At 47.1% G+C, this 26,934-nt stretch overlaps 3 protein-coding genes across 5 annotated transcripts; 1 reads left to right on the forward strand and 2 right to left on the reverse strand.

The window, feature by feature from the left end:
* Positions 1-145: 145 nt before the first annotated feature.
* On the reverse strand, positions 146-9,912 carry CUTA (cutA divalent cation tolerance homolog). The gene is made up of 6 exons (XM_005231340.4): positions 9,731-9,912; positions 7,123-7,271; positions 3,447-3,506; positions 2,123-2,168; positions 1,720-1,769; positions 146-1,181 (listed from the first exon to the last, which is right to left on the reverse strand). The coding sequence occupies exons 1-6, from the start codon at positions 9,809-9,811 to the stop codon at positions 1,079-1,081; spliced, it is 489 nt and encodes a 162-aa protein (XP_005231397.2). The 5' UTR covers positions 9,812-9,912; the 3' UTR covers positions 146-1,078.
* Positions 9,913-11,064: 1,152 nt separating this feature from the next.
* On the forward strand, positions 11,065-26,234 carry PSMD5 (proteasome 26S subunit, non-ATPase 5). Of its 3 annotated transcripts, none has more exons than XM_055808375.1 (10): positions 11,065-11,334; positions 11,536-11,680; positions 12,360-12,473; positions 12,919-13,047; positions 13,805-13,914; positions 14,333-14,475; positions 14,968-15,159; positions 16,009-16,118; positions 16,785-16,925; positions 21,132-21,242. In XM_055808375.1, exons 1-10 carry the CDS (start codon positions 11,162-11,164, stop codon positions 21,189-21,191), a joined length of 1,317 nt encoding a protein of 438 aa, XP_055664350.1. In that variant the 5' UTR covers positions 11,065-11,161; the 3' UTR covers positions 21,192-21,242. The 3 variants fall into 3 exon arrangements, with proteins under 3 accessions (XP_055664350.1, XP_055664357.1, XP_055664344.1); XM_055808382.1 differs by lacking the exon at positions 21,132-21,242 and adding an exon at positions 26,114-26,234 and having other exon boundaries at positions 11,066-11,334; XM_055808369.1 differs by lacking the exon at positions 21,132-21,242 and adding an exon at positions 17,446-19,477 and having other exon boundaries at positions 11,066-11,334.
* B3GALT9 (beta-1,3-galactosyltransferase 9) lies at positions 21,388-26,091 on the reverse strand. Its single transcript, XM_027778093.2, has 2 exons — positions 25,037-26,091; positions 21,388-24,685 (listed from the first exon to the last, which is right to left on the reverse strand). Exon 2 carries the CDS (start codon positions 22,652-22,654, stop codon positions 21,536-21,538), a length of 1,119 nt encoding a protein of 372 aa, XP_027633894.2. The 5' UTR covers positions 22,655-24,685; positions 25,037-26,091; the 3' UTR covers positions 21,388-21,535.
* Positions 26,235-26,934: the final 700 nt, after the last annotated feature.

The raw sequence follows: 26,934 nt of genomic DNA on the forward strand, positions 1-26,934 counted from the left end.
AGCCCAAGATGAGCAGGCGGGAGCTCTGCGTGGGTCAGCATCAGGCCAGAGAGAGCCGCTGCAAACTCATGATGGGCCCTTCCTCCTGCCCAGCTCACTGTGGACACTGTGCCTGCAAACTGCAACAACACGTGAGCCTGCCCAGGTAAGAAAATTTCCCGTTTATTCCCTTCTCAGTCACATAAGTAACTCAATATTGTTCCATAAGTTATAGCCCATTAAAATATCAACATGAGCATTTCTTTCCAAGGTTAAACTTGGCCTGGGTAGAAAGCCACCATCTCGGTGTGGGCAGGGGATGCAGGGTGATGCCCCGCAGCTGGGTGATGCCCTGGTCCCACCAGCACTTGGTTTCCCTGAACTGGCAGAGGATGCTGCCCAGCTCAGCCTGGCTCTCCCCGGCTCGGCAGGTAGGGCAGGGTCAGCACATGCGCGGCTTGCAGCTCCTGGTAAATGCTCACTTTTTTTTTTTTTGAAAAAAACACGAGTTTGCTGTTTCCTTGGAATTTGTAAGACTCGAACCAGCATGTTGCATGACAGCAGGAGAGGGCATGAGCTGGCACATTGCAGGGTGCCTGGCCACATCCTGCTGCCTGCGGGCTGGGGAAGCAGGAGGCAGAGCAGAGCAGGATGCTGCAGCAGCCACTGCAGGGGAGCAGAGGGCCAGGCAGGGTTTCAGGTGCTGGCTGTGGGGATGCACGGCGCTGGAGGGGCTGCCAGCCCCTGGCTTCCAGCTAGCATTTGCTGCTGGTGGCCTGAGACAGCCCCCAAATGCTGCAGTGTCCTGACATGAGCATCTCTGTATCCTCTGCAGCAGTCCTAGGTGGATGTAGCCCTTCCTCACTTCAGCCTGTGTCACCTCCGGGCTGCTCAGTGCTCCCTGGAGCACAGGGTCAGGCCAAGGAGGGGATGTCTCGAGTGCAAATGCAATTTCTAATCCCAAACTTCTGCGTTATAGCAAACTCGTGAAGCTATAAGCTGCCTCCCCACGTTCATGTAACTCCTGCCTGTACAGGGAGACCGGTGTGGCTTCAGGTTTCACCTGGTCTCCCCAAAAGCGAGGCGCTTTCTGCACTTCTTAGTCCGGTGGGACACTTTCCTCTATCCATTTGAGGTAGAGAGGGTTTCCTTGGTCAATAGGCAGGCTGATGATTTCAGGAATTTCAAAGGGATGGATGGATCTAAAGTGGAAACAGACGCCAAGGAACAGTGTCACTGACAGCCCCGCGGCGGAACAGAGGTCTCTGCTCCCAGCTGTGCGCGCCAGCCCTGCACCACGCTCTCCGCTGACTTCAAAGCACCCGCATCTTCTTTTGGCCATGTGAGAATTTTGCTTTGAGTTTGGGGTTTACCACAGCCAGCAGCTGACTGCCAGGGGCCCTGGCCCGAAGCTGGCTGCACTCACCACTCAGTGCTTGGGAAATGCAGGAAACCCTGCCAGGAGGCAGCCAGGGAATGACCTGCATTAGGAGAAGGAGAATACCTCGTTGTACCCAGTAAGGAGGGGCTGGCTGAAGCCCAACTGTTGGTGTTCCTGCCAACCTTCTCTTTTTTGCTCATGCCACCTCTGGGGTCTTCTGGCTCATAAGGTATATTAGGAGGAGTAAAACCTGCCCTGGGTGGGAAATGGCTCAAGGAACCCAACTCCCAAAGCTGAGCTGGAGATGGCAGCCTACCTTGGACTGGTAACCCAGTGCTCTTGCAGAGCCAGAGCCTCACCTGACGTAGTTGGACAATTCGCCTATTTTGGATGTCCTTGTTTTCACTAACTGTGGAGAGTAAAAGAAACAAAACAGAACAAAAAACAAGGGAGAAGTGAAGGGGATGGAGCAATCCTGCTTGCGCAGTTCCACTGCACCCATCCAACATAGCTGGCGGTGCAATAGGAGCCCTTCCTGGGCTCTTCCCCAGGGGATACCCCCTGTGGTGGCAACATGAGGGGCTGAGCCAGGCTGCTACACCCAGCTGCCACTGCCATGCCCTCAGGCAGGTACTTGGGGTCCCTGGGTACTGTCCCACATCTCGGGCAGGTTATGCCACCCTCCCTAAACCACCCTGCAGCCCCTTTTGGCTGGGGCAGTCTGGGATGGGGATTTTCGTGATGGGGGGAATTGTCACTTACCAGTAGTATTTCAGTGGATTCTTCCAGTTCCCCTTTCCAGAAATACCTAGATTTAAAAGAAGTGAAGCATCAGCAAATACAGCTCTGGCTGCAGCCATGCCAAGCCCCCAGGGGGGTTAGTTTTCCTGCTTGGTGCTTTCTGCCTGTGGTTGCTCCTTTGCAAATCAGTGCTTGAGAAGCATCGCTGGCCCCAAAAGTCTGCCGTGCACATAACTGAGCACCCCAGATTTACAGACTAGAGCCTCCTTGCCTGTGCCAGCCTTGGGAGAGCTGCCCAGGGAGGATGGCAAGGCAAAGGAGTGGGACTGGGGTGATTCTGGGTGCTGTGTGGTGGTGGTCCTGCTCCAAGCCGTGCCTGGGGGCTGGTGCCTGGAGGGACTGTATCGTGGCTGTAGCTGGGAGGCTGAGCACGACAGCATCATGGTTTTTTTCCTCTCCTTCCCTGCAGGAGAGGAGATGTACTTCTTGTGAGTCAGATATGACCTTTCAAAACATTTATGTTGACAGAAGGCCATCGTGATTTCATCTGCACGCCAGGTCCCTGCATGAATAGGCATTTGGAGACGTTGTGGTGTCTCCTGAACCGGGCACAGAGGAAAAACCTGCAGGGCTGTGGGTAAGCAACTTGGCTCCAGCTGTTCCGGCTCGTGGGGAATGAAGCATAAGGGGGAGAAGAACATTACTGGGTTTTCCCTATTTTAGCAGCCTCATAGCTGGGCTATGGAAGAGCCTGGGGGCTGCACAGTGAGGAAACCCTCCTGTGGGGAGGCTGTGGCATAGGGACCCACTCCCCGCTTCCCGCAGGGCTAGGTCAGGGTGCTGCTATGAGCAAAAGGCTGTTTTGGGGCTTTGTTCTTTAACCCCTCTGACACCCTTTGTATGGGTGGCTGAGGATACCTGCAGAGCATGGCTTGTTGTAGTTCAAGGTCAAAGATAACTTCGTCCTTCCTGAAAGTGCTGCTTAATACTGTAAAAGCCTTTTCTGGTCACTATCTTAGCTTCTTTTTAGATCCTCTAAAAACAAGTGCCGTGTCCTCAGGACCATAAATCACCTTGCTCTTTGCTAGCTCTCCATGTAGCCAAGTCACCAATAAATAAACGGTCCCCTCTGGCAGTTGGAGCCTCTGCACTCCTTAAGAAACTTCGTGTACTTTGCACGGGTGAGGATCATCTCTACCCTCTGTAACAACAAACAGACCCAGTCGCCTTCTGGAAACTGCCTCCTCCCCACGGGATGTCCACCTCCCCCTCCCCCCCCCTCCCCTCCCCCGCCCAGGGATCCTGGCTTTGCCTCCTCCATTAGGGAATATTCAGCCCGACTTACAAGGCTGAGCTCTTCGGCAGGATGTTCACGTAGGCAGCCAGCTTCTTATCCATGATGGCCCTGGGTGAGAGAGGAGGGGGTGTCAGTGCCTGCCCCCAGCTCGCTGCGCCTCAGTGCTTGCCCCCAGCCATGGGGACATTCCCTTGTGCTGCCCCTGACCGCCAGCAGCAGCTTTGACATTAGAGACATGGGATTTGGAGTTAATTATTACCCTGAGAAAGCAAAGGCAAAGGTGACCTCTAGCTGGAAAGGCTTCATTCAGCTCAGTCCGCCTGGCACGGCTCCGGGACCCTCCTGCTGTCCCTCCCTGCTAAGCAGGAAGGTTGGGTGATGTTCCTGGCCTGGAGTAGCACAAGGGACCTGTGCTTTGCACAATGCAAGGACCCTGCCCAGCACCAGCCCCGTGCCCATCTGGCTGCAGGGACACCAGGGCTGAGCCGTGGGGTCGCAAGAACCGGGGCTGGGACGGATGCAAAGGGGTTTGTCTCCCAGTCAAACCGTGCCTCTTCCTCACATAGCAGACTAAATGTGGATCTTGTTAAATTAACAACATCAACGTTTTTCTACCCAAAACATCCTAGAAATCTGAAGCCCAAATAAATTCCTTCCCTCTGGCTGCCTCCTTTAGCTGTGGGCTGATTTGTTATTGCAGAGCTGCTTGGCTCTGCCAGCAGAAGTGATATTTAAGTGATTAAAGAATACTGAAGCAATCTCAGGCTGGATTTTTAGAAGAAGTAGGTCAAATGTTGTGTTTTCTGACCACAGCAATGTCTGGGCCCTTCTCACGGAGATGGCAGCCCTATCCCTCTTGCAGGCAGCTCTGTTAAAGGCGCCGCGCTAGTGACTTCACCTTTGGTTTTCTTTAACACTGGCCTTGCTGGGCACTACTTTGTACCAAGTGCTTTAACAATGTAAACATTTAACTTCTAGATGACCTTGAACTGCAAAGAACATGGGAGTTATTAGATATTGGAAGGTTCGGTTCAACAGCCTACAAAAATTAACTCTTAGTGAGCTGAAGAATTAAAACCATTCCAATTAACTACTGTTCCAATGCACACTCTCTCCAGAATGCTTTTCACTCCGAGCAAGTTAAAAATTTATTATCCTTTCATCCAGGGTATGATACATCCTATAGGCAACTACAAACGAAACTGTAAGAAACTCCTAGCTTTCAAAAAGACAAATTACAGACTGTAAAAATATGACAGATGTGGTGGCTGCCTAGCACGCTCCCCAAGACGAGCAGAAGGACAAGAGGTGCCTCCCCCATGGCTGTCACCTGAAGATACCCCAGCCAGGGTGCTAATGTCCAGCTGCATCATACCTTGCAATCTGCCCTGTGAGCCTTAAGGAAAGCTGGGCTCTTGTTTGAATGTGCATAAGCTCCTTTGCACGTCTGCATTACCGGCTCTGCTTTCTCTGCCTGTCTGTAGGGTTTATACCTTGCAGCTCTGAGCAACCTCGTGGGGCTGCAGGACAGGGGGGACTCGGGAGCAGCCTGCGCGCTGGGAGGAAAGCAGCCCTTCCCCATATCATCCAACATCTTGCCGCTCCAGCAGTGCGCTAGAGAACCGGTGCCTGGACCCACCTAACTTGTGGGACCGGGTTTAGCATTTAAGCCCAGCAAGGCGATGGAGATAGGACGGAGCCGACGGCTCAGAGGCACCACGAGCTGAGAGAACAGCCGTCCGAGGAGGCTCCGGGTTGTTTGCTCTCACCATGTGTTGCCAGTTCTAGGCATTTAATGCTTGTAGAGCATCTTGAGTTAATCTGTAGACCAACAAACTGCAGCAGCATGAGCGGAGATATCCCTGCTGCGTTTGTCATGTCAAACACATGGCACAAATCATTTTGTTTTTGCTGCCTGCAACTTCCAAGTCAGTTTAGCGCAGGAACCTTTTGATTTGGGTGAGTACCTTCTAATTGCTTCTGCTCTGTCCCAATAAGCTGTGATCCTAACTGAGATCCTGAACTTTGTTCTAGCAAGCTGAGCGGAAACAAGCGGCCACCATGGGAACGGGAAACATTATAAGAAGCTGAACGTGATCTGTGGAAAACATCTGCATAATGCATGATATCTTTGGGTTGGGCACTTAATGTGTGTTTCTTTGTCCCTGCCTCACAATAGGCTCTGAATTGAGACAGATAAAATATTAATAAGCAGAAAAGCAAAGAAAATGACATGTACAAATCTAAGGCAGAACTGGAGGCTGAAGGGCTGCTTGGCTGATAGGTAAGTTATGCGAGATGCAGTTCACAGCAGGCACAGGGAAGAGGCTAGGTCTCCTGTGTGGACTTGGGTTTTTTTCTGAGCATTTGAAGTTATTAGTAATCTAGATAAACTGGGTTAGAACTGACGTAACAAACAAGCCAGATGCTGAATTCTACCTGCAGGTAGTCTGCTTTTACAAACCTTGAGCTCATTTTCCTTAAAACCAGCAGGAAAATTCCTCGCAGACTGATCCATCAGAGTGAGTGCTCCGCTGAGCAATGTAGAGGAAGAATAAACATGACAGCACAGGAAAAAGGTGTGTGGGAAAGTACATGTAGAAGCCCTGTGTCATCCCCTACAACCATGGCTCATTCATCCAAATTCTGGAACAAAGGAACAACTACTCCACCAGTAAAACCACAACCAAAGTACATACATCTCAGCAATGGGGAGTGATTTATTTCCTCTCCCTTCCCTGCAAGATAAGGAACAAAGAGTGGAAAACATTTGCAAAGCCGTCTAGATGAAGGATTTTCAAGAACTGAGGCTCTTTTCACCAGCCATGTACAGTTACTCCTTTTTTCAGAAGACATCAAGAAGTGCAGATATTATTCTATTTGAATTTCTTAATACAGTTGCAGTATTTAAGGTGACACAAAATCCCTTTCAGTAGCCTGTCAGTTCCTGAATGACTGTTTGGGAACACTTTACAGAAGATGGAGAGTTTTTGGCAAGTAGCAGGGAGAGCAGTGCAGGAGGTGTTGCAGGAAACTTAATGGTCCATCATAAACATTTCCCCAGTCAACATGGCTTCAGTATTTTGAACAAACCATCTATTGAGTCAGGGACTGACAGATGTGTGAAAGAAACTCTGCATGCAAAATATCATGCAAAGTATCTCATACATTAAAAGAGATGAAAAAAACCCCCAAACCAACAAGGTAGAGCCCTCATTCCCTGAAGCTTGCTTGGTGAGCAGAGTGCTGGCCTCCTGGTGGTACCTCACAAGTGCCTGTTCTGTCTTTGCTGTGGACCACTTTCACCTTTTACCTACACCTCTCCTGAAATTTGTGGTCTGTGTTGTTCTAGAGAAGAAGAAAGACTGTGGCAGATCAGAGAACACGGGACTGGGGCTTAATCCATCTGAGGACCTTGAGATTTAGGGCCATGGCTTTAAAATAGGTCTTGAAAATGAAAGGCAGTGGAATAAATTGAGAATTGGCTTAATGTTACCATGGCATTGACTTCAGAGGCAATTGTCAGCTTTCTTTTAGAAAGCACAGCTCTTGGTAAGTGGATATTTGATACAGAGAGAGCAGAAACAGAAAAGGAGTACCATTCAGGTAGAAGTATCAAGTACAGAGAACTACCGATCCGCTCGAGGGATAAGGCAAAGCTTTATTCCACAAGAAGCTGCTTTCGAACAATTTGAGCAGGCGAGCAAGGGAAGCGTCTCTGTACCTGGCAATATCCTTGGCAATCTGCTCGTTGAGGCAGTTGATGAAGGCAATGGAGTGGGTCCCAGGGACATAGCTGCCGGTGACAGCGGAGTGCAGCTGCAGAGCGAGACTCCTCAGCATCGGGTACATCAGCAAAGCCAGAGTCACCACCTAACGGCAAAACACGTGTCGATGTTAGGTGAAATAGTGCATTTTGTAAGCCCAAGCGTTTACGTTGCCTGTGGCTCAAGGGAAGTCTCCAGTCTTCTTTCAACATCACAGTAATGCTAGCTGTAATGTACGTGAAAACACGCTCATAGGGAGGTTCGTTCCCCTCCATCGGGGCCAATTAGTACTGTGCCAAGTGCTTGGGGCAGGAAAGGGTCAGGTTTTGAGGCTGTATCAGCCCAGAGGTCCCCAGGTCCCTGCTGCGGGACGTCACCCCCCAGACTAAAGGCGGTTACAGATCCCACTGCAAGGTCCCAGAAGCCATGACTGGCTTTCTGAAGAAAAATAAGGAGGTCAGTCACTGATGGTCTCTGTTGAAATGCATTTCTACTGCAAAAAGGAGCAAGAAGGCAACCACCAGGCGTGGCTCCCACACCAAGGACATCTTTCCTGCTGAGGACACATCCTGCAGCCATCCTTCAGCTGTGTGCCCAGGGTGAGGCATGTCCAGCCCTCTGGGAAACGGTGGGGATGGGACCTTCTGCCTCCCCGGGGATGTGGAGAGGAGGAGAGCAGTGTTGGGTAGGGGTAGGGGTATGGCCATGGGAAACAGATTTGGGCTGGACCTGATGCGGGAGCAGAGCTGTGGGAAGCCTGCAGTAATACAGTGTGTGCTGGGACCTGGAGAGCTTTTGTCCTGCCCCGTCAGCCCGGGATGATTACTCTCTTCTGCAGATAGATGTTGTGCAGCCCGCCCAGGCTATGATACAGACCCACACAGCAGGCAAGGGAAGGAAAGACTTAACTGCAGGTTTTAAGCCCATTTCTCTTATTTGAAATTGGATCCTTTGGGGCACAGAAACCCTAACAGGTTTTCTTTTAGCAGACCACACAGCCCAGGTCTGTAGGGCTGTCTCTGTCTGATGGAGCTGCAGAAAACTATAACGCTTTCTCCATGGGCTGGCACTGCAGTGGCAACAAGTTGGTTTTGATGTACATTAGATGCTATTCCTGGCAAGCCCCTTAGCTGCTCTTTGTGCTCACGTGCTATAAACACAGGCATGTAAAAATATATAATTATCTCAGTGGGGACATTGCTGGAATAGCAAGGTTAATTTGGTGTGCTGAGTAATAGCTGAAGGATGGTGCCCGCACCCTGGGCTGCAGCGCTCGCTGTCTCTGCACAGCTGCTCTTCCCTTTGTCTTTTGTCTCGTTTTTGAAATAAACAGCATCTGGCCCTTATTCAACTACAGTGAGAAAAAACATGCTTGTGAGTCTAAGAATATATTCCTTTTCCCCCCCTTACTTCCACCCTGCTTTGTCCTCTGAAAAACCTCCCATTACAGGGCCAATGTCAGAGTTTGTTTGTTTTTTTAAAAAAGATCGAATTAAAAAAAAAAAAAATCTCTCATTGTCACCACAAAGACAGGAGCTCCTTTCTGTCTGGAAAATGAATGATGTGCTGTGTTGGTTCTCTCCTCTTTTCCAATCCATTTGAAGAAATAGTCTTTGTCATCACAAGGTTTCTCATAATAATTTTAGAGCTTCTTTTGTGCTCTTTTTTTTCCACCAAGCCATTTAACAACTATTATGCAACAAATCCTTGAAGCTACTCACACAGTTACATGCCAAACAGAGATACACTGGTGTACCTATTTTTCCAGATTAGAATGTAATCATGCTCCTGCTCAGGAGAAAAAAAAATTAAATCCGACCTGTTCAGCATGTCAATCATTAATCTTCTTGGAAGGTGTATGAGCATGTGATGAGCAAATCCTCAGAAACATTTGTGATTGAATATTAGTACAAGAGTGACCACTCCCTTGTTTTTTGGGGTGTTCCCCCCCCCTTTTTTTTTCTGAGAAGAAAGACAAAGCTCCCTATTTGCCAAGGGACGGTGCAAAAGTGAAGGAGTGAAACTTCAGGATTCCTACCTGGAAAACCAAATAAACTCACGACTGTTGAATGTTGAAGCGAACAAAACCAAAAAACCTGCTGGGAGATTTTAAGTATTTCACCGAAAAGCACTGACCAGCAAAATGACAGTTGAGTTTGGAGTCACTAAGACTTCTGCAAGATTTGTTTTGCCTTTGGTAAACTAAAACCAGCTTTAGTTGCTTTTATAATTTAAATTACCATGTTAGGACTTTTTGCCTAGTTTTGATGAGGTTCTGTAGAAAAAAACCCCAACCAAACCCAAACACAACTAGCGGCAGACTACGCTGCGAGCTTCCTCAGCGCAAGTGGAAAAAAACTACTAAGAAATCTGCTTTGCTTTCTGGAGACGGAGAGTACATTCCTCCTGCATGGTCTTTTTTGCTTTTGCAGAGGTTCCCTTATAGACGGAGGCGTTTCCACGGTGGCTTGGGTTGACACCCTCCGCGCTCCCCAACGTGTCACCCGTGTCCCCCCACCCCAAGCACGGAGCCAGCCCCGGCAGCGCCGCAGGGCTCCCACTTACCAGCAGCAAGGTGCCCCGGCTGGGTCGGGGGCAGCCCTGGGCAGCGGGCAGCAGCAGGCAGCGCTGGCTCAGCCACTCCATCCCCCCAGCCGGCCGAGAGGCTGGGTCCCCTCTGTCCCTCCACCTGCTCTGCCCCCAGCTGGGATGGCTGCCTGGGAAAGCTGCCCGCAGGGAGCAGTAACTCCTCCTCCTCTTCCTCGCCAGCTGGTACCCGCCTGCCCCAGCGCTGGGCTGATGCACAGGCTGGTGGGCCAGCACGGTGTCCCCGCGGCGCTCCCTTGTCCCCATGAGCCCTCCCCTGTCACCCCGACCCTAGAACCCAGCACAGCCCAGCCTGCAAAGCTGGGGTGGGCAGCTGCCGGGGCCTGGCACCCCCAGAAGTGGGCTCAAAACCCCCAGTAGCACCGGTGCCATTATCACAACCATCCGTACCATCTGCTGGGGACACCTCTCACCTTCTGCTGGGGACACCCCTCCCTCCAATGTAAGCACTGGGGTGTGCTGGGGTCCCCCCAGTGCCACCTCAGGTGCTCCGAGGCACTTCTCCATGCTGTTTGGCACGCTTGCCTTGATTTTCACATCTATAAAAAGACTTATTTTCACCGATTTAATACTGTTGGGGCTCCATACTCTTTGGATAGACACTCCCAGGGAGCTGGGGGGTTGTTTGGGCCTCCAACGCCCGGTGGCAGCCGCCCCGCGCCCCCCTCCCCCCCCCGGGGCTTTCACATGGTCCTGGCAGCTGCTGGGGGGCGCGTCTCCCCTGTTGTCCACGGGCTGAAAATGGGGTGGGAGCAGCGAACCCCGTGTTTTCCTGCAGCACAGCCCTGCTGTCCCCACGGTGTGAGGCAGCACATGGGGGTCCCGGCACTGCAAACCCTCCCAGCCAGGGGGGCAGCTCAGCCACCTCAACCTCGCCAGGGGAAACCCCCTGGTCCCCACTTGGGTGGGTGCGCTCTGCCCCTCCGGGCCCTGCTCCCCACGGCCCGCGGAGTGCCGCTGCCTGCCGGCGCTGCCCGGGCTCGCTGCACGGTGGGCCGGCGGCTGACCCTCACGGCTGCACGGCAGGTCGGCGGCGGACGTCGCCGCAGCGCCCCCAGCCCCCCTCCGCAAAACCGCCATTGACCCCGGACCCCCGGGCAGCGCAGACCCAGCATCCCCCACCCCCCTCACCCGGGACCCCGCCCCCTCCCGCTCTAACCCCGCCCCCTCCCGCTCTAACCCCGCCCCTCCCGCTCTAACCCCGCCCCTCCCGCTCTAACCCCGCCCTTCGCACATCCCCCAATCAGACGGCGAGGTGGGCGGGACCAAGAGGGGGCGGGCCGCGGCCTCCATTTTGTTAAGACGTGACGGACGCGAAGGGGGCCCCTGGCGACGGCGCGGCGGTTGCTAGGGGCGGCGGGCTCTCGCGGTTCTCTCGGCGGCGCCAAGATGGCGGAGGCGGTGGTGGAGTTGCTGGAGCGGGCGGCCCGGCGGGAGGCGCCGCTGGAGGAGCTGCGGGCCCTGCGGCTCGCCGTGCAGGCCGTGCCCCCCGCGGCCCTCCGCGCCCGCCTCAGCGACGACCACCTGGGAGCGCTCTTCGCCCTCCTCAGCGTCAACAACCGGTGAGCGGCGGCTCGGTGTCGCGGCCTGGCCCGGCCCCGCCGCCTCCTCTCCCCCCTTCCCCCGGAGCGGGGTGGCTCCTGCTGCTGCCTCGTCTCCTTCCCTGCCCTCCTTCAGGGCGGGGGCTGGCACAGCTGAAGTTGTGCGAGCCGCTGGCGGCGTCCTTCTCCTGAAAGGCTTGGGTTTCTCTCTGTCCCATCCAGGGAGCAAGTGTCTGCGTGTGTTTCCATCCTGGAGAGGCTCCTGCGGGCCCTGGACCCGGTCTACGTGATTCAGAACCTCAGAGAAGAGCTTCAGAAAGGGCTTTTCCACCCCGATGACTCCGTGAAGATCCTCACCATATCTCAGGTACAGGGTTTTCCTCCGGGAGGAGGGGATGGAGCTCTGTCTTGAGCCAGGTTGGGTTAGGCCTAATCAGTTACTGTTGTTTCATGTCTTAATTTGTGATAGAAGCACTACATCAAGTGTTACCTGCAGGAATTGTGCTCTTAGGTGCTTATGCAATTTTGGATAAATACCGTGTAATGTGTTGGTATGCAGTGCTTCATGACGTGGCTGTTAAACACAACGTATAAAACTATGTCTTGACAGAAGTATCTTGTAAATGAATCTGTCACGTCTTCTGGATAAAGCTTTCTATGCCAGCACTGACAGTGGGTGCCGTAAGAATACAGCAGGTGCTGTAAGAATTAATTGCAGCAACATCTTGATATTCAGGATACTTTGAACAGTATTGTGGGAGCACTGAAGGGGAATAGGAGGTAGTAACTTGACACTTGATGTGTTGATTTAAAAAGACAGAATTGTGCAATGTTGTGGTTTGGAACGGACTTCCAGAGGCTTCATGTCCAGCCCCCAGCTAAAAGTGTGGCCAGCTTGCAGCAGGTGTCTTAGGGTATTGTCCAGTTGAGTTTTAAGTGTCTTCAAAGATGGTGATTTTGTCTGTCTGGAACTTTTTCCACTGTGCCCTTATTGTGGAAAAAGTTTTTGGTTTAATGTTATTTTCTATACTTAATCATTTCTTTAGGTTGGGAGGATTGTGGAAAATTCAGATGCTGTTACAGAAATTCTCAACAGTCCTGAACTATTACGGCAAATAATAAATTGCATTGGTGGAGAGAAAATAGCAGTGGCTAAAGAAGTAAGCGTTGCTTTCTTTTTTTTCTTCCTCTACAAACTGATGTAGACAGTGCACAAAACGCCTTTTTTTAGTGTCTGATGACAGCCTCTACTCTTTATAAAGAAAAGAGCGCTTGTGTTGCTTGAGAGATGTTTTAAGCATATAGGTGCCTTAAGCCCAGAAATTACTTAAATGTGATAGAAAATTTACCTAGAATTGTTGTCTTCCAGTAGTTGTTGATGCCAAAGTGAACTCATAGATCTGAATTTGATGCCAGAGACTTTGATCACAGTAACCGTTACTAGCTCTTGTAAAGGAAAAGTGAACACAATTACAGTTTTAGATGTATAACTTGATTTAATGTGCTAGTTTCAACATTCTTTACTAAGTCCGGTCATCTTGGATTTTCTTCTCTCTTTGGTTTTGCTGTTTGTTTTTAATAATAAGCTCTTGGTTTTGCTTCCAGGCCATCAAGTCTCTCTCAAGAATAGCCCAGACGCAAGATGGCTTGGAGGCTTTATTTGTGAGCAGTTTGTTGAGTGACTTGAAAAATGTCATGGCAACAAACGATGTTGTTCGATACAGAGTATATGAGGTAGGGATGTGATCCATGTTAGTATTGGAATGGCATGATAATGCAGTTCTCTTGGACTGTAGTTCTGAATTACAATCTGGATTTTATGGCTTGCTTTCAAATTAGTGTTCATTACTGCTTTACAAATTTTTTCTTTATGCCTACATTTTGTCAAGACTAGAAAGGAGTAGGAAGAGTACAGCAGTGTTGGCCCTCAAATAATGTCATAACTTCTCTTTCTTAGTTTATGGTACAAAAATGTGAAGTACTGTTTATATCTTGTATTTGAACTTGTGGTGCCTAGGGCGTTGGAAGGGCTACACAGTTACTAAAGATGTAATAAAGTACTTGCTTCTCTGGAAGCTGCGGTAGTCACTCCACCTTTGGATGTGAAGTGCTAGTGAAACTTCCGGAGGGAGGAACAGAGAGAGGTGCCAGGTGTGCCAGTCTAGCTGTGTATGGCAAAGGAGAAATAATACAGTTTAGCTATTCTAGACCTTAATGGGGATAGCCACAGTGATCCTTTGAAGAAAAGATGACTGTGAATAGAAATCAAATGCATGTGCTGTCAACTCCGGAACTCCTTATGAACTTGTTTGAAGCAAACATTTAGGTTAATTATGGAAAAAATAATGAAATTCTGTATTTCATATATATATATATGTGTGTGTGTGTGTGTGGTTAGCTAGCATTAGAAGACTTACTTGGTCATTACTGTGAATTGTTATCATTATGGTTTTTTTAAACAATCTTCCCCCCTCCCCATGCTTTTATTTAGTTAATTGTTGAGATTTCTTCGGTGTCAGCAGATTCGCTAAATTACTGTGCAAACAGTGGATTAATATCGGAGTTAATTGGAGAGCTGACTGGAGATGATATGCTGGTCAGGTATGTTGGTAGTCAATTTGCCAATGAGATTTCCCCTATTGTTAAAACTCTGATGTTTGGTATTAACATAACACTCTTTAAACACATTTTTGTATGTTTCTTGTGGAACACTTTATCTGCCTCTTCTTTAATAGTCTGGAATGTAGAATACTGTATACTTAAATTTGAGAACCAAGGTGAACTTTCCTCAGTATATTGTTATAATTGTAATGCTGGGCTGTGGTATAAACACTTGAGAATTCTTTCTAGCTATATCCTTAAGTAAGATATCTGAGTGAGCTTGGCGGAGCATTGGACAGTTAGGGTAGTTGGTTTTTGGTTTGTTTGGATTTTGTCTTAAGGGTAGAAAACCTGTTTTTCTTAGAGTACTGCAAAACCTCATCTGAAATAGGCCAAAATAACTGTTTGTCTGTTACAGAGCTACATGTATAGAGATGGTGACTTCACTGGCCCATACCCCACATGGGCGTCAGTATCTTGCTCAACAAGGAGTTATCGATAAAATTTCAAACATCATTGTTGGTGCGGAGTCTGATCCTTTCTCAGGCTTCTATTTACCAGGTTAGACCATGCATTTCTTGTTTCCAGTGTTTACTGCTTCCTTTTATTAAGGAGTTAAACTGAGAGGACTGTTAAGTCTCTGTTTTGAAAGCTCATATGAATCTTTGACTGTTAGAACGTGTCTATTGGGTGTTTACAAAAAATGCTGAAGGATAGGCTAACACATGAGTAACGTTACTCATTAACAGTGGTAGTACATGTAAGATCTGGAGAGACTGTACTATAGGTTTTACGTTTGTGTTATTGTAGTCTTTTTTTTTTTATGAATTCAAAAAGGCAGCTGTTACATCATGAATTTAAGTAACTTCCAAAATATTGGCTTGTTCCTTAGTTCTGTCCTTACTGTGATGCCTTTCACAAACAGTATTCAGACTTAAGTTTGTTTATGATGCTGAATTAATATTAATAATTTAATGTATATTTAATTTTGCCATTGCTAGTTACTGTTCCTTCATTCTGAATTCTTTTTTTTTCTTTTTTTCTTCCTCTCAGGATTTATTAAATTTTTTGGAAATCTGGCTATTGTAGATAGTCCACAGCAGATCTGTGAACGGTACCCTGTATTTATGGAAAAAGTCTTTGAAATGGCAGAAAGTCATGATCCGACCATGATTGGAGTGGCTGTGGACACACTAGGAATCCTGGGATCAAATGTGGAAGGCAAACAGGTTTTACAGAAAACTAGTTAGTAGCTTTTTTTTTTTCCCCCCACCCCCCAATAAAACTTTCTCAGTATGTCATAATATACAAGAGTGAATTGGTTTGGTGTAATTGAGAAAGGAATTGAAAAATGTATTTATTTATTTATCGAGTAATCAAGGGTGTCTGAATAGCTGTGCTATACCAGATAAAGCGTTTTTTTTAAACTCTCTTGCCAGGCATGGCAGTGCAAAATGACTGGCAGCTAGAATTCTGGTATCACAAGCGTGATTAGAATCATTCTCTTCTAGTGAGCTGCATCATATGAATCATCAGTAGTTGTGTTATATTTTGGATCCCTCTGGGTCTACTGATGTCATGACCTTCTCACCAGAATTAGAAAACCATGAACTTTCATGTAATGATGCTTTCCATAAAGACAGCATTGTTCTTCTTTACTACAAAACTGTTCAGAGGATTGAAAAATATGTGCTAGACTTCTTGCTGCTAGTCCAAACTTTGGTTTTGAAGTGAAAACCTTTATTAGCAGGTAGCTACTGGAGCATTGTAGAACAGGATTGAAGGTTTCTAATTAGAAGTGTACTTAAGTCCATACTTCCCAAGGTAACTCAATTGACACAACTTAATTTTTGGAAATGTTTGAATAGTCTGGAGAATTAACATAAAAGCTTTGGATTTGCCAGTCTTAGATCCATATGAAGCAAAGAGAATCTTACGCTGCTTTTATTGGAGTGGATCAAGAAGTTGCCTTTCTCAGGCTTAATGTGCAACACTGTGCCAGTTAATGTAGTATAATGTTACTGACAGGTAACACTCTACTCCTGTAGAGGTCTGTCTGAATTAATTAAAAGCACTTTGTTTTTATTTTCAAAGGAAGTAGGTTTCAAAATCTGTTAAGCAGAATAGGGCACCAGGCAAAGAATGCCCCCACAGAGTTACGACTTCGATGTTTGGATGCAATTTCAGCTCTTCTTTATTTGCCTGTAAGTTTTTTGTGATTTGGTTTGTTGTCTCTCTCTTTTTTTTCTTTGAAGTCTTTGAAGAATGAAATTATTGTGCATCTGACTAATTGTGTGAAGACCTTTTGCAGCATCTAGCTTAGGCAGTAGTGATAGCTTTCTAGTATTCTGTATCGTTAACTTCACTATTTTGAAATTCCCTGATTTATTTGTTTGCTTAAAGTTTGAGTTTGTAAGAAGCCAGGTGTTCTGAAATCTCTTTATAAAACACAAAGTCAAGAGACATTGGTGAGGAAAGAGACTAAACACTTAAATATTCTTGTTCGTTAAAGGAGTAGTGGCAAACTGCTCTAATCCCTGTATATGTTCTTTAGATCCAGTGATCTGCTTTTAATAGCATAGCTCCAAGTGAGGGAGTAAGCCGTTTTCATTTGTCTTGCAGAGCTGTACTGCAGCACAGCACTTACCTTTTGTATCGAGATCAATTTATTTAAATCTGTCCTCCAAGCTAAATGAAGTACAGAAGGCCATTTCTTCATTCCTGAAAATAAGTTGAGAATTTAAACCATTTCAGTTTAATCTGCCAGGAGTTTGTTTTGAATAACTTCCTTAACTATTGAACGTACACTCAAAACTTGAAAGTTTTTCGTAATCCTAATCAAACTCTTTCACTTCTGTATGTGAGTGTAGCCAGAGCAGCAGACAGAAGACCTTTTAAGGATGACTGAATCATGGTTCACATCCTTGTCTAGCCAGCCGCTGGAACTCTTCAGGAGCATCAGTACTCAACCGTTCCCTGATCTGCACTGCGGGGCTTTGCGGGTTTTTACTGTAAGTACTTCTTGTTTTCAAAGATTACATAGTGAATTGTATTGCCATTCAGTCTCAGATATTTTTAAGTGAATGCCACAGACTTCTTGCTGAAGCCCTGAAGCAGTCAGAAATAAGGCCTTTCTCATTGTGCCCCACTTGCATTCACCATTTAAATAATGCAGCAGACATGTCATGTTTTTAATGCTTATTTTCTTGTAAATTGGAGAGATACAAAATGAAAACAAAAGCACAAGCTATGCTCTAGGGTGCTGCTTAAATGTCAGAGGCACTGCTGTGATAATTCACTTAAGACTTTAAAGATAAGCACTGAGCTGTACTTGTTTTCCAGTGTTAAACCCTGCTGCTTGATTTGAGTGTGTAACTATTCGTAGAACAAATATCCAATTTAATTTTTTTCTGTTCCTTGGCTATTTGCATAACAGCCTACCATGTAACTGTTTTTTCATTTGTTTTTAAAATGAGGTGTTTCCCCTTCCCCCCTCTTCTTTTTTTTTTTTTTTTTTTCCTTCATGTTTAGGCTATTGCAAATCAACCATGGGCCCAGAAGTTGATGCTTGACAGTCCAGGGTTTGTGGAGTACATTGTAGACAGATCTGTGGAGCCTGACAAAGCTTCGAAGGATGCCAAATATGAACTGGTTAAGGCCCTTGTAAACTCTAAAACGATTGCGGAAATCTTTGGAAATCAGTATTACCTGAGGCTTAGGGCTTACTTGCGTGAAGGCCCTTATTATGTTAAGGCAGTTTCTACTACAGCCGTGGAAGGAGCAGAGTAATGTCACTGATAACTTGGTTCCCCTTCTTACAAACAGTGATACTGAAATAGATGTTAAGATAAAAGGTGTAAAGACTCTCCACACTGGAGTCTCTCTAAGTTGTCTGTTCAAAGGAATCTGAAGCACTTTGACTCTATTTGAAATGAGAGTCTTGAGAGCAAATAAAAACCCTATAGGGCACAGCGTAGTTTCCCATAGAATGTCATGGCAGAAGTTGTCTGCGTACTGTTGTGAGACAAGTAACCACAGTAAGCACTCATCAACTGCTGCCTGTGTTTATTTTGCAGAAGTTACTACTGTTTGGTTAAACAGTTTTTGGGTTTGGAGTTCCTATCGTGTTTTCTCAGTAGATTACAGTTCAATTAAAAATAACCACAAACACCTCGAGGTTTGTAACCTCACATGCTGCCATAGTGTCTCTCTTTATTAAATGTTTAATATCTGCCAAAGTTGGCACTTGCATGGAAAATGCTCTTTTAGCCGGTCATATTTTGTCAGAAACTGTTGGTAAGAGTAAGTTAGTAACGTTCTGTCCACATGAGGGAGTACGAACTGGATTCTCTTATATTTTCAACTTGCTGAATGTGAGTCTTGCTTGAATAAATAAACCTAAATATTGTTTACATTTTATGCTGAGGATGAAGAAAAAGCTTTTAGCCCTTCTAAAAACAAGATTAGTGCACACTAATGTATAAAACCAAATTGGGAGCTTTGTCTCCCTTGTTGACTGCGACTTTGTATGGCAGCTCAGGTTACTTGCTCGAAAGGAGCATGAGCCATAGCACTACAAGTCTACTTCAGAACCAAATCTTAAATTGTTTACGCTATTTTTTAAGAGATAATTTTTTTTAATTTTAAGTGTTGTTTTGAAAATGCCATTTTAGTTGCCCGAGTTAGATAAAAGGGTAAAACCATAAAGCTTTCGTGTTTAAGGGCATGAACTGAGTTAGGAGTATGGAAATGTAGTACCCTATGAAGCTGTAATCTTTTGAAGATGGTCAGCTAGCTGCAGATGAGAAACAAGACTAGTTGGACACTCTAGTGACACTTGATGTGTCTTTGTCCATAAAGAGAGACCATAATGTATGTTATACAAAAGGTTTTTATTATTTTTGTTGAGGATGTAAGAAGCAGATCTGAGGAATAGCTGGGGGGAGCAAAATAAGAAGTGAAATTACTTTTGGGCTTATTGTAGTAGTGTGCCAAGTCAGGTATACCGCTGTGGAAAGCACTCGTCCTGTGTCCCCACTCTGCAAAGTGAAGCAGGATGATCTAGTCATGTAGTAACTCTCCTCGTGCTTTGTAGCAGCTTTGAGCTGCAGCAGAGGTGATGGCATTGCCTGCCAAAAATCGCTGGCGCGGAGTCAGAGTGGGCTCAGAGGAGCAGGGTATTTGGGGAAGATCCCTTGATGTTTAATACACTATCTGAACGCAGGTGGTCTACCTTGTTGCTTATGATCCAAGATGTACAAAAATTGTCATCCAACATTATGCTACTGCTAATGCTTTCATCCTAGATATGCATAATAAACATCTGCTAGTGAGAAGTGCGGTATGCAGTGTCTCATTTGTGAACGGAGAGAGCACAGAAGCTTCATGAATCTTGCATCCAGAAAACCCATGAAAGCACTAAAAAAGAAATGAAAGAGTATAGAAGTCCTTAGTTTGCACTTGTATTGGATAGTTCAGCTTTGTTGTTTGAGGTGGCTTTGTGCGCTAGTAGCTCTGTATGAGCTGTATACTAAATTCTTAGTAAAAGAAATAAATATGTAAACCTTTTCTGCAATTCATGAGTCTCTTCCATGTGTGTTTTCAGCTGTTGCTTTTGAAAGCTACTCTGTGTGCTAAGTCTTTAGCATCTGCTTTGCATGGTACGTTTGCCAAATGCAATATTTTAGAATACACAGAGATGCCAAACAAGGGATTTTTTTATATATGCACATATGCTTTATTTTCTTGGGCTTTGAGCTCAACATCCTGATTAATTGATCAGGCGCTTACCCCTTATTTTCATGTGTTGTTCCCTACCAATCCTGTATATTGCCATAGGTTTTATATGGTGCTGCTGGTGTATGTTATATACAATGGAAAAAATGTAAGTGTGTTGTACCTGTCCTCCCCCCCTGTAAACTAACAGGTGGGGATAATGGAGGGAAAAAATAGAAGAGGAATGATGGAAAAGGAAAACTGAGGTCACATGCTGAACTTGATGAACTTGGTTTAAAAAAACCCACTAAAACCAACCAACCAAAAAACCCAAAATGACAACTCCTCGTTTGACCCTGGTTAACAAGCAGCATAATTTGGTACTTAAGAACTGTGGAGCCTTCAGAGCATACCTCCAGTTCCTTCGGTCACAGCGGGAAGGGTAGGTGGGGCTCTCAAAGGTACATGTCTGTCTCTTCCCATGTGTGTCTGTCACAGCTGTAGAATGAGTCTGTCCACCTAGCCTTTTTGCTGCTGAAAGAGCTGAAACGGGGGAGTTAATCTGGAGGACGTAGGCATGGGTGGGTTGTGTTCTGTGACTGATTCCTAATTTGGGGAATTTTTATATTTAGAGTAAGGTCGTTGTTGCCCATGTGCTGGTGAATCTGTTCTGACTTCACTGCTGATGCTGTTCTCCAGCATAATGTTACTCACAGGTGTTAAGGCCAGAAGGGACCATCCCAATCATCTACTGTGACCTCCTGTGTTACAAAGGCCGTATGATGGTATCTGGTCATATCTGCACTCAGCTGAATGATCTGCGGTGAAATCAAATAGCATTTATTGAACTTCTAATATTGATTCAAATTTTACATTCAAGAAAACAAATTGTTTAGCAGGTAGACTGAACTACGCTTCCTCACACTTGAACCCAATTATTCCTCTATTTCTGTTCAGAGTTTCTCTAACTTCTGGACACTGGCTTTTGGCATGGCTTTCATGCGCAGACCTTGGAGTCGAATGCTGTCTCGGGTACACTCAGGCCAAAATAAAGTCACCTGCTGGCCTCCTTCAAATGATTAATTGGCAGTTAATTACTGTTTGTTCTGTGCACTTTTACTGCTCCTGCCCTGCACCATGATTTCTGAAATACAGATAATCATAACTGGAAAAACATGTAACTAATGTTATCAATGATACAACCAACAGGGAAAACAGCATCTCTATTTCAGCAGTTTCATAGACAGAAACAAGTGGAGCAGCTACTTAAATTACGAGCTTAAAGAGGGGGAAAAAAAAATGTTTCGGCATTGAGTAAGCTACTGCTTGTGTTGGGTGTTTTTCTGATGCCATGACTGACAGAAATACAAGATTCTTTCACAAGTGAGTTAGATTTCTCTCCTAGAATCTCCCCGGGCTGTTTACCTAAGCAATTCCCATGGTGGTTCAATGTCTGTTGCCATTCTAAGCTGTTCTGTATTTTCCCTGGTATTGTAAAACAGGCTGCTCAGAGCTCCCGGCTGTGGACAGAAAAATTCCCCTCTGTTACTAAACAATTTTGAAGGAGATGATGCCTCACTCAGATACAACATGCAGAAGGAGTTTTGGCATAAGGTAGGGGACTTCAGGAGTCTGGAAAACACTGGATGGATACGGACGAAGTTTCTTGGAGTACTTTTTTTTTTTTTTTTTTTTTTTTTTAATTGTATGCATTCACTTGTAGGTACTTAAGTAGCTAGAGTACATACAGTTCATCCCTTCCTGCTGTAACACACTATAGCATTGAGAATCCACTTTCTGTTGCAGGGAAGAGAGCTAACCTTGAGAGGAGATCGTTATTACTAAATATTAACAGGTAAAACAGCTGGTAAAAGAAAATTTAGACTTCCTTTGCAGAAGTTAAAACTTAATTGATGAAATGAAGAACCTCATTTTTCAGTATATCTAAGTTAAACTGTTTGAACTTATCAACATAGGTCAAAACCTTGCAGGACACCAGACCATAGTAAGTTTCCAGTAATGAGCAATCTTTCCCGTCACTTGTTTCCTTCCAGTCTTTAAATAACTCATCCTCTTTCATGTTGGAAGAGGTGAAAATGAATTTATAGCAGCATCGATTGTAGCTGATGTGCTTTTCCCCAGAAAACCGAGAGCTATGAATGGGAGCGATGCCAGCTTTTTTAGCACAGATCCCGACAAAAATATCGGGGGGCACTGAAACTGGCACCTCCTTGGTGGCCACGTACACCTTGCGAGCGACGTCCTGGGACATGACAAAAGCGCTCCCGTCACAGTAATCGGGGTAGAACTCCTCTGGGTATTGATGGATGGGAATAAAGCCAGGGCTCGCCGGGTCTCTGTCAGGCACTTCTTGATGAACGACCCTCCCAAGGTAGATGTCCTCCAGCTGTGTTAAGCTAAGCAAGTATCCAGCCAGACTTGGAATACCGACAAACACGTCTTCATCTGTTTTAAGAATATACCTTGCATGGGGACAGAAAGTCACCGTCCACTCCACGCTCATCAACATCTTCTGTGTCTGTGTCTCGGGGGAATCGATGAAGCTGCCTTCAATAATGTCTCTGTGCTTTTGAGACTCCTCATTGATCTCCTGCTGGGTGGTTACTGAAGCTGGCTTTCCTAAAGCAAACAGAGTCAGGACAGCATAACCTCGGGTGTCTGTCACGTTGCCCCACGTCTGCCTGATCACGTTGCGCCTTGTCCTGTTTTCTGGGCTACTGCAGACAAGAACGAGCAAAAATATCTCTTGGTCGGAGCATGTTGCTGCGCTGCGGACCGTGTAAGAGAGATTGGCCTTTAGAGGATCCGTATCTAGCTTCCTGGCCCTCTCCTGAATGTCAAGAGCCTTTGCATCGGTGTAAGAAAGAGGCAATGACCGCAGGAAGTATTCCTCCAGTAAATCTGCTCCGAAAAGCAGCATGTGGAAAAGCAAGAAATTAAAGAGAATGAAGCACCACTGGTGAGTCCGGAGCCTGCAGAGTGTCAGCTGGGGAAGAGCAGACATGGACACTGAATCCTCTTGCTACTAGAACAGAAAAGCTTTCCTTCCTTTTATAATATATTAATGCAAAAAAATTACGACTTTTAGACTGTGGTCTTTGTGTTATTAGTGTAAGGCTCTTTTTCCTCCTAGAAACCTGAGCAACCCTATTCTTGTGGCACAGCGAGATCCCAAACTGAGAAGGATGTTGCTATGCTGTAGGTGAGAAGGCTTCTTTCTGTGCATCCATGCATGGAAGTACTGAGGAATAACCTGCAATTAGTATTTTCTGGGTTTAACCTGTTACTGGAGGCCTGAGATGAGGACCTATAATGTTAATGTGTCCTCAAAGGAGAGCTTTTGGCAAGCACCATGTGAAAGCTGGCAGGGTAAGGAGCTGGTGGGGAAACTGTTATCGCCACTGTCGTGCGGGTGCAGCATCGTGCTAGCCCCTGTGCTGCAGCTGAGTAACGAGCCCGAGCACTCACCTGCATGGCAGCAGGAGTTCTCCCTGCGGCGGGGTCCACGTTAACGTCGGAGGCAGTTTCTCCCTGGCAGAGGCTTGCGGGACAGCATCTGTATCTGGGTCTGCAGGATCCAGTTACTGCCCAGTACCCAGACACCGGCTTCCAACCGCCTGGGTGGGGGGAAAGATGATCCCAGGGAGCGATCGCATTGCAGCTGCGTAACACACAAAGCGAGCAAAACTCTAGCCGTTCCCTTTATTAATTTCTGGCACTTGGGCTTGGGCATCTGAGAAATAAGTGAAGCGACTGCTAGTGCTCGCTGGGTGAAAGGGGTCCCCCCAGTGCTGTTGCAAGTCGGTGCCAGGTCTGCCGTTTGTTGCTGTTTTTCTGGGCTTTTCTTTTTTACAGCTGTGCCATTTTGGTGTTGGTTCGCCAGTCCATGGCAGGTAACCCCCACATTGAGCACTCTGCATCTCCTGAGATGGAGATGTGGGGTGTGAACTTGTGGGTTTGCCTTGTGTGAGGTCCCCACGGACACGGAGAATGCCCCAAGGCTGTGGGCACTGCGGCTGTCCCTAGCACGCGGGGAGAGGGGTACCAAGAGGCCCCCCCTGTGCTGGGCTTGCAGCTGCAGGAGCTGTGAGCCTGCTCCGGGTGAGGTGCCTCACTCTGCTGTCTTGATTGCTCCAGAGTTAAGGAAGCAGAGGGCATCGGTCAGTACCAGGCTGACTCCTTGAAGCCAGGCGCGAAGAAGAAGGGGCTGTGCAGGGAGCTGGCGGTGCTCAGCCAGAGGGCCTGTGGCCAGGAGGCTGGGGACATTCTGCTGCGTCCCCCCCACCTCTCACGGCTCTCGCATCCATTTAGTGAAGCGAGGCTGTGAACTGTAAGAAGCTGTGTTGGAGGGTCCTTTGCTTTCTGTCCACACAGTGTCACCCTGTGGTTTTAAATGACTGTATGTATTTATGCTTTTGTGGTGGTTGCGTGTCCTAGTGAAGAACAGCGATGATCTACTCCTGGCCGGGCTCCTGCCTTCGGCGGTGGCCTCGGCTGTGCCAGAGGCTCCACGTGTTAATGTTGGCCCAGCCGCGGGCTGTGCTGGAGCTGCCTGGGCTGGGGAGCCGCAGGGGACTGGAAGTGCTGGAGGGGCAAGTGCCAAAGACACCACAAACAGGATGGAGGTGTCAGCAGGGGTGAGAGCTGGGTTTGGCAGCAGGGCTGTGAGCCGTGGGGCCCGTAGAGCACTGACGGGGGAACAGGGCTCGTGGGTCCTGGGCAGCTGGAGGGGCGGATGATGGCACTGATGCTGTTTGATGGGCAAATTGTGGCAGGAGGTGTCAGCCTCCTTCAGCACAAATATGGGAACTCCAGCCTCTGTGTGAGAGCAGAGAGAGAGGTGGTGATTTTTTATTTTTATTTTTTCATTTTGAAAATATTTCTCATAGATAAGGATGCATTTCTGTTAACTGCATCCTTGGGTGAAAGGGCGCAAGGAGAATGCAGCGTTGCTGTGGTTTGCCTTAGCTGTGTGCCTTGCGAGGGTGTGATGCTCTGACTGTTGCAGTCCTCCCTGAAGCATCCTTAGGGGAGCCTGTACGCGGCGAATGAAGAGACGGGATGCAGCTTGATGCAAGCAAATGTCAATTTATTGTACAGAAGCACGAGTTTTTATACACTTTCAGAAGCTGCGCGTTTTAAACAGATTGGTTCTTGAAGCTAAGCCTTGCATACTAGGCAATCCCTGATTGGTGGTTAACTACCATCAATTAACCGCAAGGTGTTACCTTTCCTTGGTGCCAACCTTGGCGCCATCCGTCTCCCACTCCCCTGTGCTCTGCAAACATGCCCCATCATGTTAATTGTTGTCTAGACAGGCTCGAGCACATTCCCCTCAGCTAACTGATTGCCATGCGTGGTCCTAGTTTCCAGACCGCTCCTGCACCTGTATCAGCCAGATGTCCCAGGAAGATGGAGAAGAACTTTGATTTCTGGCTTGGGGTGATGGAGGGTTAATTCTCCAGCTGTGGCTGAGCCCCCCAGCTCTCCCAGTGCCTGCCCCTGGTTCTGTGGCAGTGTGGGGAGCACTTTCCCATGCATGTTGGGTAATCTGCACTGATGTAGAGAGCAGCTGGAATGACAGGAGAAACCAGGTCCCCAAAGTGTGGTCACAGCTTGGGAGTACATAGTGTCCCTTTGAAAGATGGCCCAGACACACAGAGTGTGCAAGTCCCAATGTGGACCTGGGCTTTAGGCTCTCCAAAACTCGGAAGAACTCCTTTCACAGAGCTTGTGTGTCAGCTGGGCTACAGCTTCATCTGGACCAGCCTCACAATCATTATAATCCTTGCAGAAGTTGTGCTTTGAAGCTTGGCAGGCTGTCATCATGGGAAGTGTCAGTTAAATGTGTTCTCTGAAATAAAAAGCTAATGAGGAAATATTTTTAATGTACAATAATATAGCACTATAGCCCCAGATACCCATCCTGGGAAAAAAATTCCTCCTTTGAAGATGCTCCGTCTCCATCTAAACCATTTAATAAGCAAATAAACACTAGCATTTGAAACCACTTGCTTTAAAAATTGTGCATTTTTAGAATAATAATATAATAATAATAAAACCCACATGTGTATCATCCCTGTTGCAATTACGCACAGCATGGTGCTTGCTGTACTTCTGAAGTCATTTCTTCAGCACTGCTTTGTGGTGGCGGCAGGAACTTCAAACAGCCGTAGATATGGGGTGTATAAGATTAACACTGTCCAACCACAGCCGGGATGCAGGCAGCTCTTGGATGTGGGGTTTTGTTTATCTGAATGGTCTGGCTGAGTACCACTGGGAGGAAGTGGAGGAAGAGAAACAAAAAGACTGCTGAAGGGTAAAGTAACTCATCTGGGGGTGCCACAAACCCCCCCAGCTCCAGGGGGTTTGCCTGGGGGTGATCCCTCCATCGCCTTGAAACCCCAGGCTTTGGGCAACAGTAAAGCACAGCAGCTTATGATGATCTTATCTCACTTTTCAGATGGATAAAGTCAAACACGTTCAGGGAAAATCTCACCCTGCTCCGTGAGATCCAAGAATTCCCAGAAGAATTCACTCCAAGAAGAGTCAATTCAGGACCCCAGAGTGGCTGAAGTCAGGTCAGTCTGGGGAAAGCAGTGCTGCTCCTACAGCTCCACTTAAGCCCTGAAAAATCCTATGGCTATAAATCAGGGAAACAACCAGGAAAACAGGTTTTTCTGAGCCATGGGGCTATAATTTGCTTTATGTAAAACGCTTTCATGTTTTCCTTAAAATTGTACGTCCGAGCAAACCTCATTACGGCAGCGGTGATGTACTGATAACGCTGTAGACAACCTGACTGGCATATGAACAGTGAGTGCTTAGACTGAAGGATGTTTGGAGTTTGAGATTGGTTTTTTGGGGAGGACAGGGCCCTGAACTCCCGTGATATCCAAAGATAAAAGCAATGATGCCCACAGGGCGTTGGGAGATGCTGTTGAGCAGGATGAGCCTAGGACTGGAGCTGTGGGGCGGGCAGCTGTGGTGCAACGTGCTGCAGGGGAGCAGCCGTACCCACAGCTTCTTAAAATGTCTCTTAAAGTCTCCTGGTTTCCCTCGCAACGCTATGAACATTTGGAAGGGGGGAGCAGAGCCCGGCTTGTTTCGTTCTGCTCGACTCCACTTCATGAAAATGCGAAGGCTTTGGATGACGCACTGTTCTCCAGGCACTGGTGCAGGCGAGGGCGGGTGGATTGGGGAAAACCAGTGAAAATTGGTTTTTCCAATATAAATTTGCTCCAATATAAAAAAACCTTGAACTCTGCCTGCCCCAGGTGGCCG

Source organism: Falco peregrinus, chromosome 1 (assembly GCF_023634155.1).
Source record: "Falco peregrinus isolate bFalPer1 chromosome 1, bFalPer1.pri, whole genome shotgun sequence".
In the NCBI taxonomy this organism is placed as follows: Eukaryota; Metazoa; Chordata; class Aves; order Falconiformes; family Falconidae; genus Falco; species Falco peregrinus.

What these genes read in the sequence shown, in the direction of transcription:
- CUTA (XM_005231340.4), bottom strand. Translation starts at nt 9,811, where the DNA reads ATGGAGTGGCTGAGCCAGCGCTGCCTGCTGCTGCCCGCTGCCCAGGGC. An exon ending in ATTGCCAAGGATATTGCCAG is followed by an intron (nt 3,507 to 7,122) that starts GTACAGAGACGC and finishes TCTCTCACCCAG; the next exon opens with GGCCATCATGGATAAGAAGC. An exon ending in CTGCCGAAGAGCTCAGCCTT is followed by an intron (nt 2,169 to 3,446) that starts GTAAGTCGGGCT and finishes TTTTAAATCTAG; the next exon opens with GTATTTCTGGAAAGGGGAAC.
- PSMD5 (XM_055808369.1), top strand. Translation starts at nt 11,162, where the DNA reads ATGGCGGAGGCGGTGGTGGAGTTGCTGGAGCGGGCGGCCCGGCGGGAG. An exon ending in AAATAGCAGTGGCTAAAGAA is followed by an intron (nt 12,474 to 12,918) that starts GTAAGCGTTGCT and finishes TTTTGCTTCCAG; the next exon opens with GCCATCAAGTCTCTCTCAAG. An exon ending in TTCGATACAGAGTATATGAG is followed by an intron (nt 13,048 to 13,804) that starts GTAGGGATGTGA and finishes GCTTTTATTTAG; the next exon opens with TTAATTGTTGAGATTTCTTC.
- B3GALT9 (XM_027778093.2), bottom strand. Translation starts at nt 22,654, where the DNA reads ATGTCTGCTCTTCCCCAGCTGACACTCTGCAGGCTCCGGACTCACCAG.